General features: G+C 44.5%; 1 protein-coding gene across 2 annotated transcripts in view; it reads right to left on the bottom strand.

Annotated features, from left to right (window-relative positions):
* The window catches only part of LOC129829155 (glutamate receptor ionotropic, delta-1-like), a 477366-nt gene that overhangs the window by 72812 nt on the left and 388066 nt on the right, over nt 1-16488 (bottom strand). For both annotated transcript variants that reach the window (XM_055890732.1, XM_055890733.1), the window contains exon 7: nt 11117-11278. In XM_055890732.1, coding sequence (XP_055746707.1) covers nt 11117-11278 — 162 coding nt within the window. The remainder of the gene's footprint in view (nt 1-11116; nt 11279-16488) is intronic.

Genomic DNA, 16488 nt, shown 5'->3' on the forward strand with positions numbered 1-16488 from the left:
GGTGGGCGGTGTGCACGCCTACGGAGCCTGACCGTCTGCCTCTTCTGCGGCAACGTTGTTTTGGGTCGGCTTCTGGGATTAGATCCATTGTCCTGGGTGGTGGTCCGAACAAAGGATCCGCTTCGAGAAAGTCGTATGCCTGGTCATAATGTTGGTAAGTTGACGTCGCTTTTATATCCAATAGTTCTTCCTGGCTGTATGTAATAACACTTAAGATTTTCTGAGCTAACAATGTAAGAAATAATAAATAAAAAAACAAAATACTGCATAGTTGCCAAAGGACTCGAGGCAAGGCGACCATCTCTGTCGGCGCCACCTTGCTTTAACAAGTCCTTTAACTTCTACCGCCTCAGAAACCCGAATCCGGGAGCACCCCCCACCACACCCACCAGTAAAAAAGCTGAATAGCATAGCTAGCATAGCGTTACAAGTAAATACTAGCATCTAAATATCATTCAATCACAAGTCCAAGACACCAGATGAAAGATCCACTTCTTGTGAATCCAGCAATCATTTCTGATTTGTAAAATGTTTTACAGGGAAGACACAATATGTAAATCTATTAGCTAACCACGTTAGCAAAAGACACCATTTTTCTTTGTCCACCATTTTTTCTCTCCACCAGTAGCTATCACCAATTCGGCCAAATAAAGATATCGACTAACCAAGAAAAAACTTCATCAGATGACAGTCTGATGACATATTTATTGTATAGAATAGGTTTTGTTAGAAAAATGTGCATATTTCAGGTAGAAATCATAGTTTACAATTGCACCCACCATCACAACTCGACTAGAATAAATACAGAGAGCAACGTGTATTACCTAATTACTAATCATAAAACATTTCTTAAAAATACACAGTGTACACTATTTGAAAGACACAGATCCTGTGAATCCAGACAATATTTCAGATTTTCTAAGTGTCTTACAACGAAAACACAATAAATCGTTATATTAGCATACCACATGTGCAAACATTACCCCAGCATTGATTCAAGGCAAAAAGAGCGATAGCATTATCACCACCAAAATGTATTAATTTTTTCACTAACCTTCTCAGAATTCTTCCGATGACACTCCTGTAACATCATATTACAACATACATATAGAGTTTGTTCGAAAATGTGCATATTTAGCCACAAAAAAACGTGGTTATACAATGAGAATAGTAGCAAAACTGGACAGAAAATGTCGGGCGCCGTCTTGGACAGTGATCTAGTCTAATGAATAAATAATCATAAACTTGACTAAAAAACACAGGGTGGACAGCAATTGAAAGACAAATTAGTTCTTAATGCAATCGCTGAATTACATTTTTTAAATGATCCTTACTGTGCAATACAGGGTGCGCCAAAGCGAAGCTACCCCAAAGAAAATGGCGGAATATGCGTTTAACATTTTTCAACAGAACAACGATTTATCATCATAAATAGTTCTTACTATTAGCTGAACTTCCATCAGAATCTTGGGCAATGTATCCTTTCTCCGGTCTAATCGTCTTTTGGTCGATAGATGTCCTCTTGTCCTGTCGAAATGGCCACTAACGTTCGGCATGTACTGGAAAAGTGCCCAGCTCTTGGAAGTGGTCACAAAGAAATGCCAGAAAATCGCACTAAACGGATATAAATTGCTATAAAACGATTTAAATTAACTACCTTATGATGTTTTTAACACCTATAACAAGTAAAAACATGATCGGAGATATATTACTGGCTAAACCAAAGCTTGGAAGGAGGCCAGTCCGACGTCCATCGTGCGTCAGGCGCAGGGAGGAAAAGAAATGTACTTCCGCCCTTTGGTCTTTTATACAGTCCCAGATTGCGCAATCGACTCCATTCAAATTGTCACCACTTACTGACATCTAGAGGAAGGCATAGGCAGTGTTTGTATTCCCATAGCATTCACAGGGACCTTAAAACTGACCTGGGAACAGGGGCCAAGATTTCTGAAATCTCACTCCCTGTCAGGAAAAGCGCTGTAGAATGAGTTCTGTTTCACTCAGAGACATAATTCCAACGGTTATAGAAACTAGAGAGTGTTTTCTATCCAATAATAATAATAATATGCATATTGTACGAGCAAGAATTGAGTACTAGGCAGATTAATTTGGAGACCAATTTTCGCTAAGTCGAAACAGCACCCCTATATTCTCAAGTTAATATCAAGTCCATAATGAAATCGGTGCACTCCCTAACATGGAACCCAAACTGGCTGTGCGCGTGCGCTATCGTGCATAAATCTTTTTTGTCCCCCTACACCAAACGCGATCACGTCATGCAGGTAAAAATATCAAAACAAACTCTGAATCAATGACATTCATTTGGGGACAGGTCGAAAAGCATTAAACATGTATGGCAATTTAGCTAGTTAGCTTGCACTTACTAGCTAATTTGTCCTATTTAGCTAGCTTGCTGTTGCTAGCTAATTTGTCCTGGGATATAAACATTGAGTTGTTATTTTACCTGAAATGCACAAGGTCCTCTACTCCGACAATTAATCCACACATAAAACGGCCAACTGAATAATTTCTAGTCATCTCTTCTCCTTCCAGGCGTTTTCATCTTTGAACTTATATGGTGATTGGCATCTACACTTTCATAGTATTACCACGACGACCGGCAAAACATTTAGTCTTTCAATCACCCACGTGGGTATAACCAATGAGGAGATGGCACGTGGGTACCTGCTTCTATAAACCAATGAGGCGATGGGAGAGGCAGGACTTGCCGCGCGATCTGCATCAGAAATAGGAATGACTTCTATTTTAGCCCTTGGCATCGCAGACGCTCGTTGGCGCACGCGAGCAGTGCGGGTGCAATAATTGAATAACATGGATTTCTACATTTATTTTGCGACGCTCGCGCACGCGACGTGTTTGGTCTGGTCAGTATGTGAGCCAATTAAAATTGTGGTTGAATCAATTTGCATGTTTGAACCAATGTCACTGTGCTAGGGACAGGCCAATTTCTCTGAAACAAATACAGTCAAGCCCAAAATTATTGGCACCCTTGGTAAAGACGAGCAAAAAAGACAGTAGGTGAGAAATAATCCAAATACTGAGCTATATTGTATGCAAAAGAAATTGGAAAATGACATTATTTTATACTAATACAATTGCTCAGAGAAAGAGAATTTGTTTAACGAGTAATCGTTTATTTTTGCAAATGTATAGGGGTCAAAACTATTGACAACCCTGTTTTCAAAACCTCATCTTGTGAGGATAACGGCATTGAGCCTTTTTCTAAAATGTTTTATGAGATTGCAGAAAATATTGGGAGCGATCTTAGACAATTCCTCCATAAAGAATCTTTCCAGATCCTTGACATCCTTTGTCTATACTTATGGACTGCTTTCTTAAATTCAAAATCCAGGTTTAAAATGGGGTTCAAGTCCAGGGACTGATGTTTATTTTGTGGACATTTATTTGTAGATTTTGATGTGTGCATGGGGTAATTGTCTTGCTGGAAGATCCACTTACTGCCAAGTTGCAGCCTCCTGACAGAGGCAACCAGGTGTTTGGACAAAATGTCCTGGTACTGGGTGAAGTTCATGATGTTGTTGACCTTAAAGGGATAGCTCACCCAAATTACAAAATGACATATTAGGTTCCTTACCCTGTAAGCGTTCTATGGACAAGGTATGACAGCAATTCATGGTTTAGTTTAGTTTACCTGGCACTGTTCCACATGCTAACATTTTAGCATCTGTGGTACAAATCCCATTCCAGTCATCATCTATAAGTGACTATGTTGAGCTTCACAATTGTAGATACATTTGGATGATTTGTACATGATGCGCGAAAAATGCTAATATTGGTCCCACGACTTGAATGGGATTTGTGTCACATTAGCATGAGTGCCAAGGAAACTAAACCAAAGCACGGATTAGTGTCATTCCTTGTCCATAGACTGCTTAGAGCGGTGGTCACCAACCTTTTCTGAGTCAAGATCACTTTCGCAGTCAACAAGCAAGCCGGCATTTTCCGCTCAGAGAATTTTTCTTTGAACATGACTTAACAAATGTAAGCCTGTGCAACATTAACCTAATAAAACATTTATTTTGGAATGAGGTTTGTGCAAAAGGCCTAATACAGTAGGCCTAGTACATACTATTCTTGGCCTGAAATAATTAGCAAATAATTTGCTGTTTTATTTTACTGGGCTGATGGTAACTGCATCTGATGGTCAGTCTCAGTGGAAGGAGTGAACAGCAGAGGGTCTGCCTCTCACGGTCCCTGCTCTCTCTTTTCCTCAGGTGAGACTTGGGTGTATTCATTCTGCTAAACAGTTGCAAATAATTTCGTTTTGCAACTAAAACAAGAGTTTCTATTGGACAAATGGAGCTAGGTCTCTCCCCGTTTCATTCAGTGTGCTTCTGTTAAAGAAACGTTTGACAACTGAATCGGCAGAATTAATAAGCCCTGAACAGAGAGAGGGGACACCGTCCTCCACTCTAGTCGCATCGCATTATTCCTGCGTCATGCACAAATTCATGTTGTTACGATGAAATATTAATCAATATTAAAATAGACTCGACGAGCTGTTAATACAAATAAGAAGCACGTTTTATGTTTTGTAAAATTGTTGACAGTGCTGAATAAAAACCTAAACATTAACTCACTCATAAAAACAGCAGCTCTTTGCTATATTCTTTGACAGACTCTTTCTGGTCATGGTTTTAAACATCATGAAATTTCACATAGGCTAGTATCAAACTTTGCTGTGGGGTCGTGGAAGATGTAGGTACGGTGATTTGGGCTTTCCGATTGGCCAGCACAGTAGGCACACTTGATTTAGCCACAGCTCTCCTGGTCAACCGGGTAGGCGGAGTTTGTCCCATCAAACAAATTACATGGTTCAAATGGGAACACTTTGTCTTCACGGCGCGCAGGGCTTCTGAATCAAGTGCACCTACTGCCAACAGCGCAATACAAAAAAAGAATTAAAAAAAGGAGCGCACAGCTTTATCATTGGCTTTTCTACAGAAACGTTTGGTGATCGGCTAGGGATGCGTTGAAGATCGACTGACCGTTTGGTGACCACTGGCTTAGATGGTAAGGCAAGCAATATGCAATTTTGTAATTTGGGTGAACTATCCCTTTAACAAGGGGGCCCAGGACCAGCGGAAGCAAACTAGCCCCATAATACTAATTATCCACCACCATATTTTAACACTGGTGTGCTAGGCCAAAGAGCTCTATTTTCATGTAATCCAGCAAATGTAAACACCTGGAGTTCACTAAACGGCATTAGCCGTTGGATTGGAACCGGTGCTATGGTCAGATCACATGACAATAGAGCTCTTTGGGCATGCACACTAGTGGTGAGCATTGCGTGGAAAGAAGGATGCATTATACATTTAAAAAAATAATAATAATTTGAAATATGGTGGTTTATCTTTGATGTTATGGGTCTCTTTTCCTTTTCTGAGCAATTAAGTTAGTATGAAATAATACAATTTTCCCTTTTATGATTATTTATTTGTTATTTATTGTTTGATAGTCTTTTTTACTCATCTTTATCAAATGTGCCAATCATTTTGAACCTGACAGTATATCTCTCCACAGCCCTCTGTGGCTCATAGAGCATTAAAGGAGTATGGAATTGAAGAGCGCACACAGGCACGCACACACGTTTGCCCATGCTGCTCTAAAGACCACATTTGGAAAATGGGCGCCCGAAAACCTTAGGAGTTTCTGCAGCGCAAATCTAGTGTGTAGCTCCAGTGTTGAATGAAGATGTGAGTGCGGAGGATGGCAACAGCAGAAATTTCATGGAAGCCGAGGGCTGGCAACCATCTGCATCTCCCACAGCTGTTGCGTCTCCAGTTGTGACACATGTAGAGTGAATTAGATTCAAGGGCAGTTTATTTTACTATTTTCTGCTTCATACTAGTTTCACGGCCTTGAGCCCTTTTGCTTCCGAAAAATATTGGATCCACAATTTGTGTTCCTTGAACAAACTTTCAGGTATTCAGCATGATGAAAGACATGAAAGTCACTGTACAGTGCCTGGCAAAAGTATTCTAAAAATGTTAAAACGGAAAAGTGGTGTGTGCATATGTATTCACCCCCATTGCTATGAAGCCCCTAAATAAGATCTGGTGCAACCAATTACCTTCAGAAGTCACATAATTAGTTAAATAAAGTCCACTTGTGTGAAATCTAAGTCTCACATGATCTGTCACATGATCTCAGTATATATACACCTGTTCTGAGGCCCCATGGTCTGCAACACCACTAAGCAAGGGGCACCACAAAGCAAGCTGCACCATGAAGACCAAGGAGCTCTCCAAACAGGTCAGGCATAAAGTTGTGGAGAAGTACAGATCAGGGTTGGGTTATAAAACATTTCTGAAACTTTGAACATCCCACTGAGCACCATTAAATCATTATAGAAAAAACGGAAAGAATATGGCACCACAACAAACCTGCCAAGAGAGGGCTGCCCACGAAAACTCACAGACCAGGCAAGGAGGGCATTAATCAGAGAGGCAACAAAGAGACCAAAGATAACTCTGAAGGAGCTCCACAGCGGAGATTGAAGTATCTGTCCATAGGACCACTTTTAGCCGTACACTCCACAGTGCTGAGCTTTACAGAAGAGTGGCCAGAAAAAAAAGACATTGCTTAAAGAAAAAAATAAGCAAACACGTTTGGTGTTCGCCAAAAGGCATTTGGGAGACTCCCCAAACATATGGAAGAAGGTACTCTGGTCAGATGAGACTAATATTGAGCTTTTTGGCCATCAAGGAAAACGCTATGCCTGGCGCAAACCCAACACCTCTCATCACTCCGAGAACACCATCCCCACAGTGAAGCATGGTGGTGGCAGCATCAAGCTGTGGGGATGTTTTCATCGGCAGGGACTGGGAAACTGGTCAGAATTGAAGGAATGATAGATGGCGCTAAATACAGGGAAATTCTTGAGGGAAACCTGTTTCAGTCTTCCAGAGATTTGTGACTGAGACGGAGGTTCACCTTCCAGCAGGACAATGACCCTAAGCATACTGCTAAAGCAACACTCGAGTGGTTTAACCCTCCCGTCGTCCTCGTATTGTGTTTAGACCCTGCGTCCTCCGGGTCACCCTGTCCCGTCTTGGCTAAAGGCCCAATGGGCACAAGTGTGACAGTATTCGTGTGAACAGCCTTTGCAGATGTATTTCTTACAACTGCAGCACACCGTATGTTTCTTGGTGTCCTTCTTCGGTGGGCAGAGCTGACACCTCTTCCTCTTACTTGCCCCGGTTGCCGGGGCAGCGCGCGGGGCAGCGGCGGGCTCCTCATGCTGTTAACGAGCCGTAGCACTCTGTAGGACTTTGAAGTGCTGACACCGCTTCGGTGCGGGGGAGATGTTGCCTTCTTTGGATCAGCGGCTTCACAAGTGCCTTTCCCAGCTGCTCCAGGAACACCCTCCTCTTGTACCGCTCCCGAGGCATCCAGTCAGGCTTGATCTCTCGCCATATGACAAAGGCGTTGTAGGAGGACACGTCGAGGATGTTGTGGAAGACGACCAGGGGTCAGCGGGCAGTCATCCGTCTGCAGCTGTACGTGCCGACCACCTTGTCTAGGTTGTCCACGCCGCCCTTGTTGCAGTTGTAGTCTAGGATGACGACCGGCTTCCTGTCGCGGCGATCGCTGACTTGGGCCTCTGTGTGCAGCCTGCTCAGAAGTATTTCTTATTTTTCTTTGCCAGGTAGGACACTAGAGTTGCTGTGGGCGTGAAGGCAAACCTGGAGGACAGGACCTGTCTGACTCGAGCTGCGCCGGTGGCAGCTCGTCCTCGTTCTTTCTCACCGTGCCCACCATGGTGAGGTTCCTCTCGAGGAGCTGCTGTCCCAGTTTGTAGGAGGTGAAGAAATTGTCACACATGACATTGCGACCGCTCAGTCCTGTTGTCAGATCGAGGACGTCAGACGCGCATCCCATTATGTCAGATGCGCATCCCTTGGTTCTTGTGTGAGGTGAGGTGTGTGCGGGGGAGCCCCCAGCAAGGCCTCCGCTGGCCGCCTTGCCGGTGTACACTTGCATCTTCCGGCTTGCTGGGAATGTACTGACGGAAAGGACAACGGCCTTTGGCAAGGGGAGAAGAGATTAGCCTCCTTACTGGCTCATTGGGGCCAACGGCTTTATGTTACACACACACATATACTACTGCTACTGCTACCTCTCTGTACACACACACACACACACACACACACACACACACACACACACACACACACACACAGTACCTCTGAACTGGACCAGTTGCTCATCCACTGTCAAGTCAGGCCCCGGGTTGTAGAGGGCCGGCAGCCGCGCCTCCCAATGGTCCCAGACCTCTCGTATGGCTGCAAGTTTGTCCGTGGCGAGCCTCACGGGTCTCGACTTGCGATTGTCGAATCGCAGCAGCCTCGAGTACTTGTGAAAGACCTTGAGCGGCATGGTGGCTCGGGAACATGGTCCTGCCGCTCTCCACGTCCCACAGGCTGGCCGCAGCCTCACCTCGGGACCTGTAGACGCCCGCTAGGATCAGCAGCCCGACGTAGGTGCGCAGGTCGGTGGCGTCCATGGCTCGCCAGCCGTCGCCATATTTTCTCGCCCCGTGCAGATTTGTCATTTCCAGAATTATCCTTTCTATCGCCGGTGTGACGAACAGGTGGAAGGTGGACGCGATGTCGCGGGCGCGAGTCACGGCATAGGCTGTGTGGCCCGGAGTCTCGTCCGGCCCAGCGTGGCAGATCACACGGGCCCTGTGGCGGCCATAGGCCATCTCCCTTTGGGCTCGAGCCAAGGCGATCTCTTCCTCGTGTTCATCCTCAGGGGCTTCCTCCGGGTATTCCTCCGAAGAGCACGAAGACGCCTGGTCGGCCTCGCGCTCGGGGTTGTATTCCTCCCCATCTTCATCTTCCGAAACCTCTTCCTCCTCCTCCTCGGAATCAGAGTAGTCTTCTTGGTCAACGCTGGAGAAGATCTGTTCTAGAACCTGCGCAGCGGTGAAATGCACGGCCATGGCGGCTTGGGTCCACTGATCGGGTCCACTGAGCAGCGGGGAAGAGCACACGGCACGGGGGTACCGATGACTTTGTGTGCCGCTGACAATATTATTATCCTCTCTACGGCCAGCTTACACGGGAGACGACGTGAATCGACGAGGCGCGTGTTCACCACTGTTGCGCACCATTGCGCCCCTGGGCGTATGTAGCCGTGTGTGCAGTTCACCCACTCTTGCACACACAGCGAGGCATGTCTGGACGTGTGTAGCCCTGACTGGGTCACTCTGACTCCAAGCACAGCGGGGGAGCCCCCACCTCACACAGTACACACAATAGCATACACCTCCCTAGTGGCTGGCTAGCTCACTCTGACCCCGAGCACCGAAGGGGAGCCGCACACAACCTCGCCACTCACAGACTCTTTACACACACAGTACACACACAGTACACACAATAACATACACCTCTCTAGTGGCTGGCTGGGTCACGCTGACCTCCAGCACAGAGCACAGAAGGGGAGCCCTCCAAACACAGGGCATGGTTCACTCTGACCCCGATGACCACGGGAGGGTTAAGGGGAAACATTTATATATCTTGGAATGGCCTAGTCAAAGCCCAGACCTCAAACCAATTAAAGATTGCTGTACACCAGCGGAACCCATCCAACTTGAAGGAGAAGGAGCAGTTTTGCCTTGAAGAATGTGTCAAGCTTATAGAGACCCAAGAGACTTGCAGCTATAATTACTGCAAAAGGTGGCTCTACAAAGTATTGACTTTGGGGGGGGGGGTAAATATTTATGCACGCTCAAGTTTTCCGTTTTTTTGTCTTATTTATTTAGTCTTATTTATTTAAAATTTTATTCAAATATTTTGCATCTTCAAAGTGGTAGGCATGTTGTGTAAATCAAATGATACAACCCCCCTAAAATCCATTTTAAATCCAGGTTGCAAGGCAACAATTTAGGATAAATGCCAAGGGGGAAGAATACTTTCGCAAGCCTCTGTATATACACTGCTCAAAAAAATAAAGGGAACACTTAAACAACACAATGTAACTCCAAGTCAATCACACTTCTGTGAAATCAAACTGTCCACTTAGGAAGCAACACTGATTGACAATAAATTTCACATGCTGTGGGCGAATGGAATAGACAAAAGGTGGAAATTATAGGCAATTAGCAAGACACCCCCCCAAAACAGGAGTGATTCTGCAGGTGGTGACCACAGACCACTTCTCAGTTCCTATGCTTCCTGGCTGATGTTTTGGTCACTTTTGAATGCTGGCGGTGCTCTCACTCTAGTGGTAGCATGAGACGGAGTCTACAACCCACACAAGTGGCTCAGGTAGTGCCGTTCATCCAGGATGGCACATCAATGCGAACTGTGGCAAAACGGTTTGTTGTGTCTGTCAGCGTAGTGTCCAGAGCATGGAGGCGCTACCAGGAGTAAGGCCAGTACATCAGTAGACGTGTAGGAGGCCGTAGGAGGGCAACAACCCAGCAGCAGGACCGCTACCTCCGCCTTAGTGCAAGGAGGTGCACTGCCAGAGCCCTGCAAAATGACCTCCAGCAGGCCACAAATGTGCATGTGTCTGCTCAAACGGCCCTCCTACGGCCTCCTCCACGTCTCCTGATGTACTGGCCCGTCTCCTGGTAGTGCCTGCATGCTCTGGACACTACGCTGACAGACACAGCAAACCTTTTTGCCACAGTTCGCCTTGATGTGCCATCCTGGATGAACTGCACTACCTGAGCCACTTGTGTGGGTTATAGACTCCGTCTCATGCTACCACTAGAGTGAGAGCACCGCCAGCATTCAAAAGTGACCAAAACATCAGCCAGGAAGCATAGGAACTGAGAAGTCATCTGTGGTCACCACCTGCAGAATCACTCCTGTTTTGGGGGGTGTCTTGCTAATTGCCTATAATTTCCACCTTTTGTCTATTCCATTTGCACAACAGCATGTGAAATGTATTGTTAATCAGTGTTGCTTCCTAAGTGGACAGTTTGATTTCACAGAAGTGTGATTGACTTGGAGTTACATTGTGTTGTTTAAGTGTTCCCTTTATTTTTTTGAGCAGTGTATATAGAAAAAGGTTAGTATTCATGTTCTGAACTAAAATGTTGTACTACATTTACCATCTGGATGTTCTCCAGCATGGACCAGCCTCCGTTCCATGGCTTGGTGGACTTCTTGATGCAGTTGAGACTGGCCATGCTGTGCCACTTCCTGTCCACCAACTTCCTGTGGAAGGCATTGGCCAGCGCCAGAACGCTGTCATACAGGTACAGGTTGGACACCTGAAGAACAGACAGTCAAAGGCACATAGAGAGAGTGAGGAGGGAGAAAACAGCATAGAATTACATATAGAACTCTAGAAGGGACATTGGCAACATGACTGAAAATCAACCATCTTGGTCATTCTAGAAACTGATAAAATTGTAAAATGTTGTATTAAACAATAGATTTCTAGGATCTCTGTTGAAAACACACACAACAGAGATTGGAGACCATGGAAACCAGTTAAACAGTGATATGCGATTAAATCATTGTTGATGCACAACCTATTCATTGTACAAAAGTAAAATTGAAGCTGCACCCTTAGGGAATGGTAGGACTGGTGTGTTTTGATGTGTTTAATAGGACCAGGATTTCCAATGGGTATTGTCTGTTTGTGCGGCATGAGGACTTGGAAAGGTACTGCATAAACAAAGTTCATAAAAGCTTTATAAACAGAGCTCTGTGGTTGTTGCTTTAAGCAGCGCCACAGATGTTGCTCTGGCTCTGATGGGGAGTGAAGGGGTGCTAATCCTAATTACCTCCGGGAATAGAAGGCACTCTGACTGGGAGTGGGGCACAGCTGGGGACATCAGGAACCGCTGGGCTGAATGAGCCCCACATGAGGCCCCCCAAAATACACATGCATGCACACTCTCAGACAGACACACACGCGCACGCGCTCCCGTATGACGCACGCAGGCCCGCAAGACGCCCACGCACACTCACACATACACACACGCCCCGATCAAAGTGACACACAGCATGACAGTCCCCTTGACCAGATGTGAGTCCAGCTCCAGAGTCAACCCAGCGCCATGGAGCAGAAACTAAATGCACAGTGACAAATAAGCAGCAGAGCAGTCCAACTGTTTCAGAGACAGAAGACGCAGACATCACACTAGGCTATGATAATGACATCCTCTGCACTGACAATTCATGCCATCTCCCTTCTCCACCACATTGGAAAAGCAACATTAAGGATCTGACCCTTTTTTCCCCAATTTTCACCTAAAATGACATACCCAAATCTAACTGCCTGTAGCTCAGGACCTGAAGCAAAGATATGCACATTCTTGATACCATTTGAAAGGAAACACTTTAAAGTTTGTGGAAATGTGAAATGAATGTAGGAGAATATAACACATTAGATATGGTAAAAGATAATACAAATATTTTTTGTTTTTTTGTACCATCATCTTTGAAATACAACAGAATGGCCATAATGTATTATTCCAGCCCAGGCGCACTTGAGATTTTGACCACTCGATGGCAGCAGTGTATGTGCAAAGCTTTAGACTGATTCAATGAACCATCACATTTCTGTTCAAAATGTTGTATCAAGACTGCCCAAATGTGCCTAATTGGTTTATTAATACATTTTCAAGTTCATAACTGTGCACTCTCCTCAAACAATAGCATGGTATTATTTCACTGTAATAGCTACTGGAAACTGGACAGTGCAGTTAGATTAACAACAATTTAAGCTTTCTGCCAATATCAGATATGTCAATGTCCATGTTCTTGTTACTTACAACCTCATGCTAACCACATTAGCCTACGTTAGATCAACCGTCCCATGGGGGACACACGCATCCCGTAGAGGTTTTAAACAACATGGAGCTGCATCCGCATGATACTACTATAGGCTATGGCACTCATTCACCCCTCATCATGATATGCTAACTTCATTATTATGCCTTTTGTCATTTTAGAGTGTGAACATGACATATGGATGAGGATCAGGCCAACAATGTGCAGGCCTACTAGAGTGTAGTAATGCATAGAGCCGTCTACACTAGTCTGTGGCCAGAGTAGAAGCCTCAAGGACAGCTATGAGCCGGGCTAACTAAGTCTAGGCAGGGCTAAAGCTGGGCAGGGCTAACTAAGTCTAGGCAGGGCTAAAGCTGGGCAGGGCTAACTAAGTCTAGGCAGGGCTAAAGCTGGGCAGGGCTAACCAAGTCTAGGCAGGGCTAAAGCTGGGCAGAGCTAACTAAGTCTAGGCAGGGCTAAAGCTGAGCAGGGCTAACTAAGTCTAGGCAGGGCTAAAGCTGGGCAGGGCTAACTAAGTCTAGGCAGGGCTAAAGCTGGGCAGGGCTAACTAAGGCTGGGCTGCTGACTGCATCTGCTGGGTAGTTTGTAACTGAAGAACTGGGACAGCGACACTGGCTACAACGTCCCCATCAATCCCAACCCCCTGGACCTAAATCTCTACTATCACTGACACTTAGAGAAGGCAAGAACAACAACAACGAGCATTCTCCCCGTGCCCTTGTCACCCTTCTTCAGTCCTCTCCTCCGCCTTGTTGTTAGCTGTGTGTGGCCTGTCCCGATCTCTGTGTTTTTGACAATAACCTTCAGAATACTTCACTATCACAACAGGTTTGATGCAAGAGGTTCAACCAGAGATCAACAAGTGCCCCCTTTAGAAGCCTCAATCAAGAGAGCTGTGATCAGCGATCTCAGTCAAACTCAATGTCACCCAGAGAAGTGGAATGGAACGCCACATTATGCAAGTGATTTGGTGTACGCCAGTACGACCTGCCACTGGCTCTGAGTAAATCAAGCCTGTGTGTCTACAGTGTATATGGGGATGACTCGACACTATACAAGTCAGCAACAACAGCGAGTAAAATCATTGCAGCACTTAACAAAGAGCTGCAGTCAGTTTCAGAATGGGTGGCAAGCAATAAGTTAGTCCTAAATATTTAAAAAAATTAAAGCATTGTATTTGGTACAACTCATTCACTAAACCCCGAAACCTCAACTAAATATTGTAATGAATCATGTGGAAATTGAGGAGACTAAACTGAGGAGACTAAACTGCTTACAGTAACCCTGGATTTTAAACTGTTACGGTCAAAACAAATTGATACAACAGTAGCTAAGATGGGGAGAACAACAATATCAACAAGGCAGGTCCTACAGGCCCTAGTTTAGTTGCACCCGGACTGCTGCCCAGCCGTGTGGTCAGGTGCCACAAAGAGAGACTTGGGAAAACTACAACTAGCCCAGAACAGGGCAGCACGGCTGGCCCTTAAATGTACACGTAGATCTAACATGAATAATATGCATGTCAATCTCTCATTGCTCAAAGTAGAGAAGAGAATGACTTCATCACTACTTGTTTTTGTAAGAATTACTGACATGGTGAATGCACCGAGCTGTCTGTTTAAACTACGAGCACACAGCTCGGACACATACATATCACACAAGACATGCCACCAGAGGTCTCTTCAGAGTACCAAAGTCCAGATCAGACAACGGGAGGTGCATAGTACTACATAGAGCCATGGCTACATGAAACTCTTTTCCACATCAAGTAACTCACGGACGCAGTCAAATCAGACTTAAAAAACAGACACAAATACACCTTATGTGAAGAGTCACACACACAGGTACAAACACACACATACAAACACACATAGCATACACACTACACACAGGCACACCTGGATTGTGTGTTGTACTAGAGTTGTCGCCAGAGGGCACACACTTAAGTATTGTGAAATCTGTTCTAAAATTGTATTATAGTGTACTGTATATTACTGCCTTAATTTTTGCTGGACTCCAGGAACAGTAGTAATGGGTATCCACAATAAATACAAAATACAAATACCGACAGAGTGAAGGTGTATGGCTAATTTGTTAATACATGGCTAACTGACATCTTTCCAGGGGGGGAAGTAGATACAGTAGTGTTGAAATGGCAAATTTTGTGATAAACCGCTGACGGGGTTCGCCGGCAGCATGAACCAGCGTTTGCCATGTCATGAAGGTGATTTAACATCAAAGAGCATTTAACCCTATTTTTCATGAATGATTGAGATAGGAGCCCCCTGAGGAGTTGAGCCATCTGCTAACAGTTAGCGATAGTGAGAGTTCAGGTGGGTTCAAGGTTTTTTCCACTCAGAGACACCTCTGGTTACATAAATGAGGAACAGAGAGGAGGGATGAGGAACAGAGGGGAGGGATGTTAGAGAGCAGCATCCGTGTGATTTTGTTGGATGGTTGATTGATAATGTCTAGCTGCCATATCAAATGGGTATCTTTGATACATTTGTCATCATACTGTACTTTTGTTGATACCTATACTGCATGTGTTCAAAAGGGGTAATGTTTTCAAAAACATATTCTTGTCATAAACTGCAGGAAGTGATTACTCAGCGTTTACTCAACCGAGAATGTCCGACTATTATTTTCTGGATTGTTATAAATAAACCCTGAACAGTTTCTACCTCCAATAGTTTTTTAAATTCTACCTCCAGTAGTTAGTTAAATAGCTACCTAGACTATCTGCATTGACCCTTTTTGCACTAACGTTTTTGACTCATCACATATGCTGCTGCCAATGTTCATTATCTATCCTCTTGCCAAGTCACTCTATTCCTAGTTATATGTAAATACCTACCTCAATTACCTCATACCCCTGCACATCGACTCTGTACTCGTACCCTGTGTATATAGTCAAGTTATCGTTACTCATTGTCTATTTATTATTAAGTATTTTCTTTCTCTCTGCATTTTTTTATGAAGCATGTGACGAATAAAATTTGATTCAATTTTTTTGGAATAAAGTGTAGGTTACTGATGAGTAAACTAGAAACATGTATATGAGTGGGAAGGTTAGTCTGAAAAAAGACTGTTGGGAGACAGGAGACTGAAAGCAAAAAACAACTAACAAAACAAAATGAGTCAATCGGAACCACAGGGTATCTAACGCCTCGCTAGCAGCCTGGTCCTCTCAACTATAGAAATAGAATCACAAGAATTGTCATCCCCATTCTCCTATTGATTATATTTATATGCTCTCAACCAACTTTTCTTTATCTGTCCTTCAGACCCAAACACCTGTCACTGTATTCCAGCATATGTCAATAGCTCAGCCTTGTGTAACTTCTCATCATCCATTGTCACTCGATAGGAGATACACTATACAGTATGTGCTGTTGACCCCCAGGGACCCCCAGGTCACAGGCTCAGTGATACTCTAAAGAATCAGAAGGCTCTTTAATTCTGGGGCTGTCACTGCCGTAACATGTGAAAGGGGTCACTGACTTGCACTGACATGCTGTGCCTTAGACCGCTGTGTACAACATAAGTCACAAGTAAAAAAATATATTCCAATCCCCTTTCCAAAAAAAAAAAGTTAGGAACACAAAATTTTTTTAAATTGCAAGCTCTCCTCAACAATGCCATAAACATTTATAAAAACAGACACGATAAGTAAAAC

The sequence above is a fragment of the Salvelinus fontinalis genome, chromosome 30, assembly GCF_029448725.1.
Source record: "Salvelinus fontinalis isolate EN_2023a chromosome 30, ASM2944872v1, whole genome shotgun sequence".
Lineage (NCBI taxonomy): Eukaryota > Metazoa > Chordata > Actinopteri > Salmoniformes > Salmonidae > Salvelinus > Salvelinus fontinalis.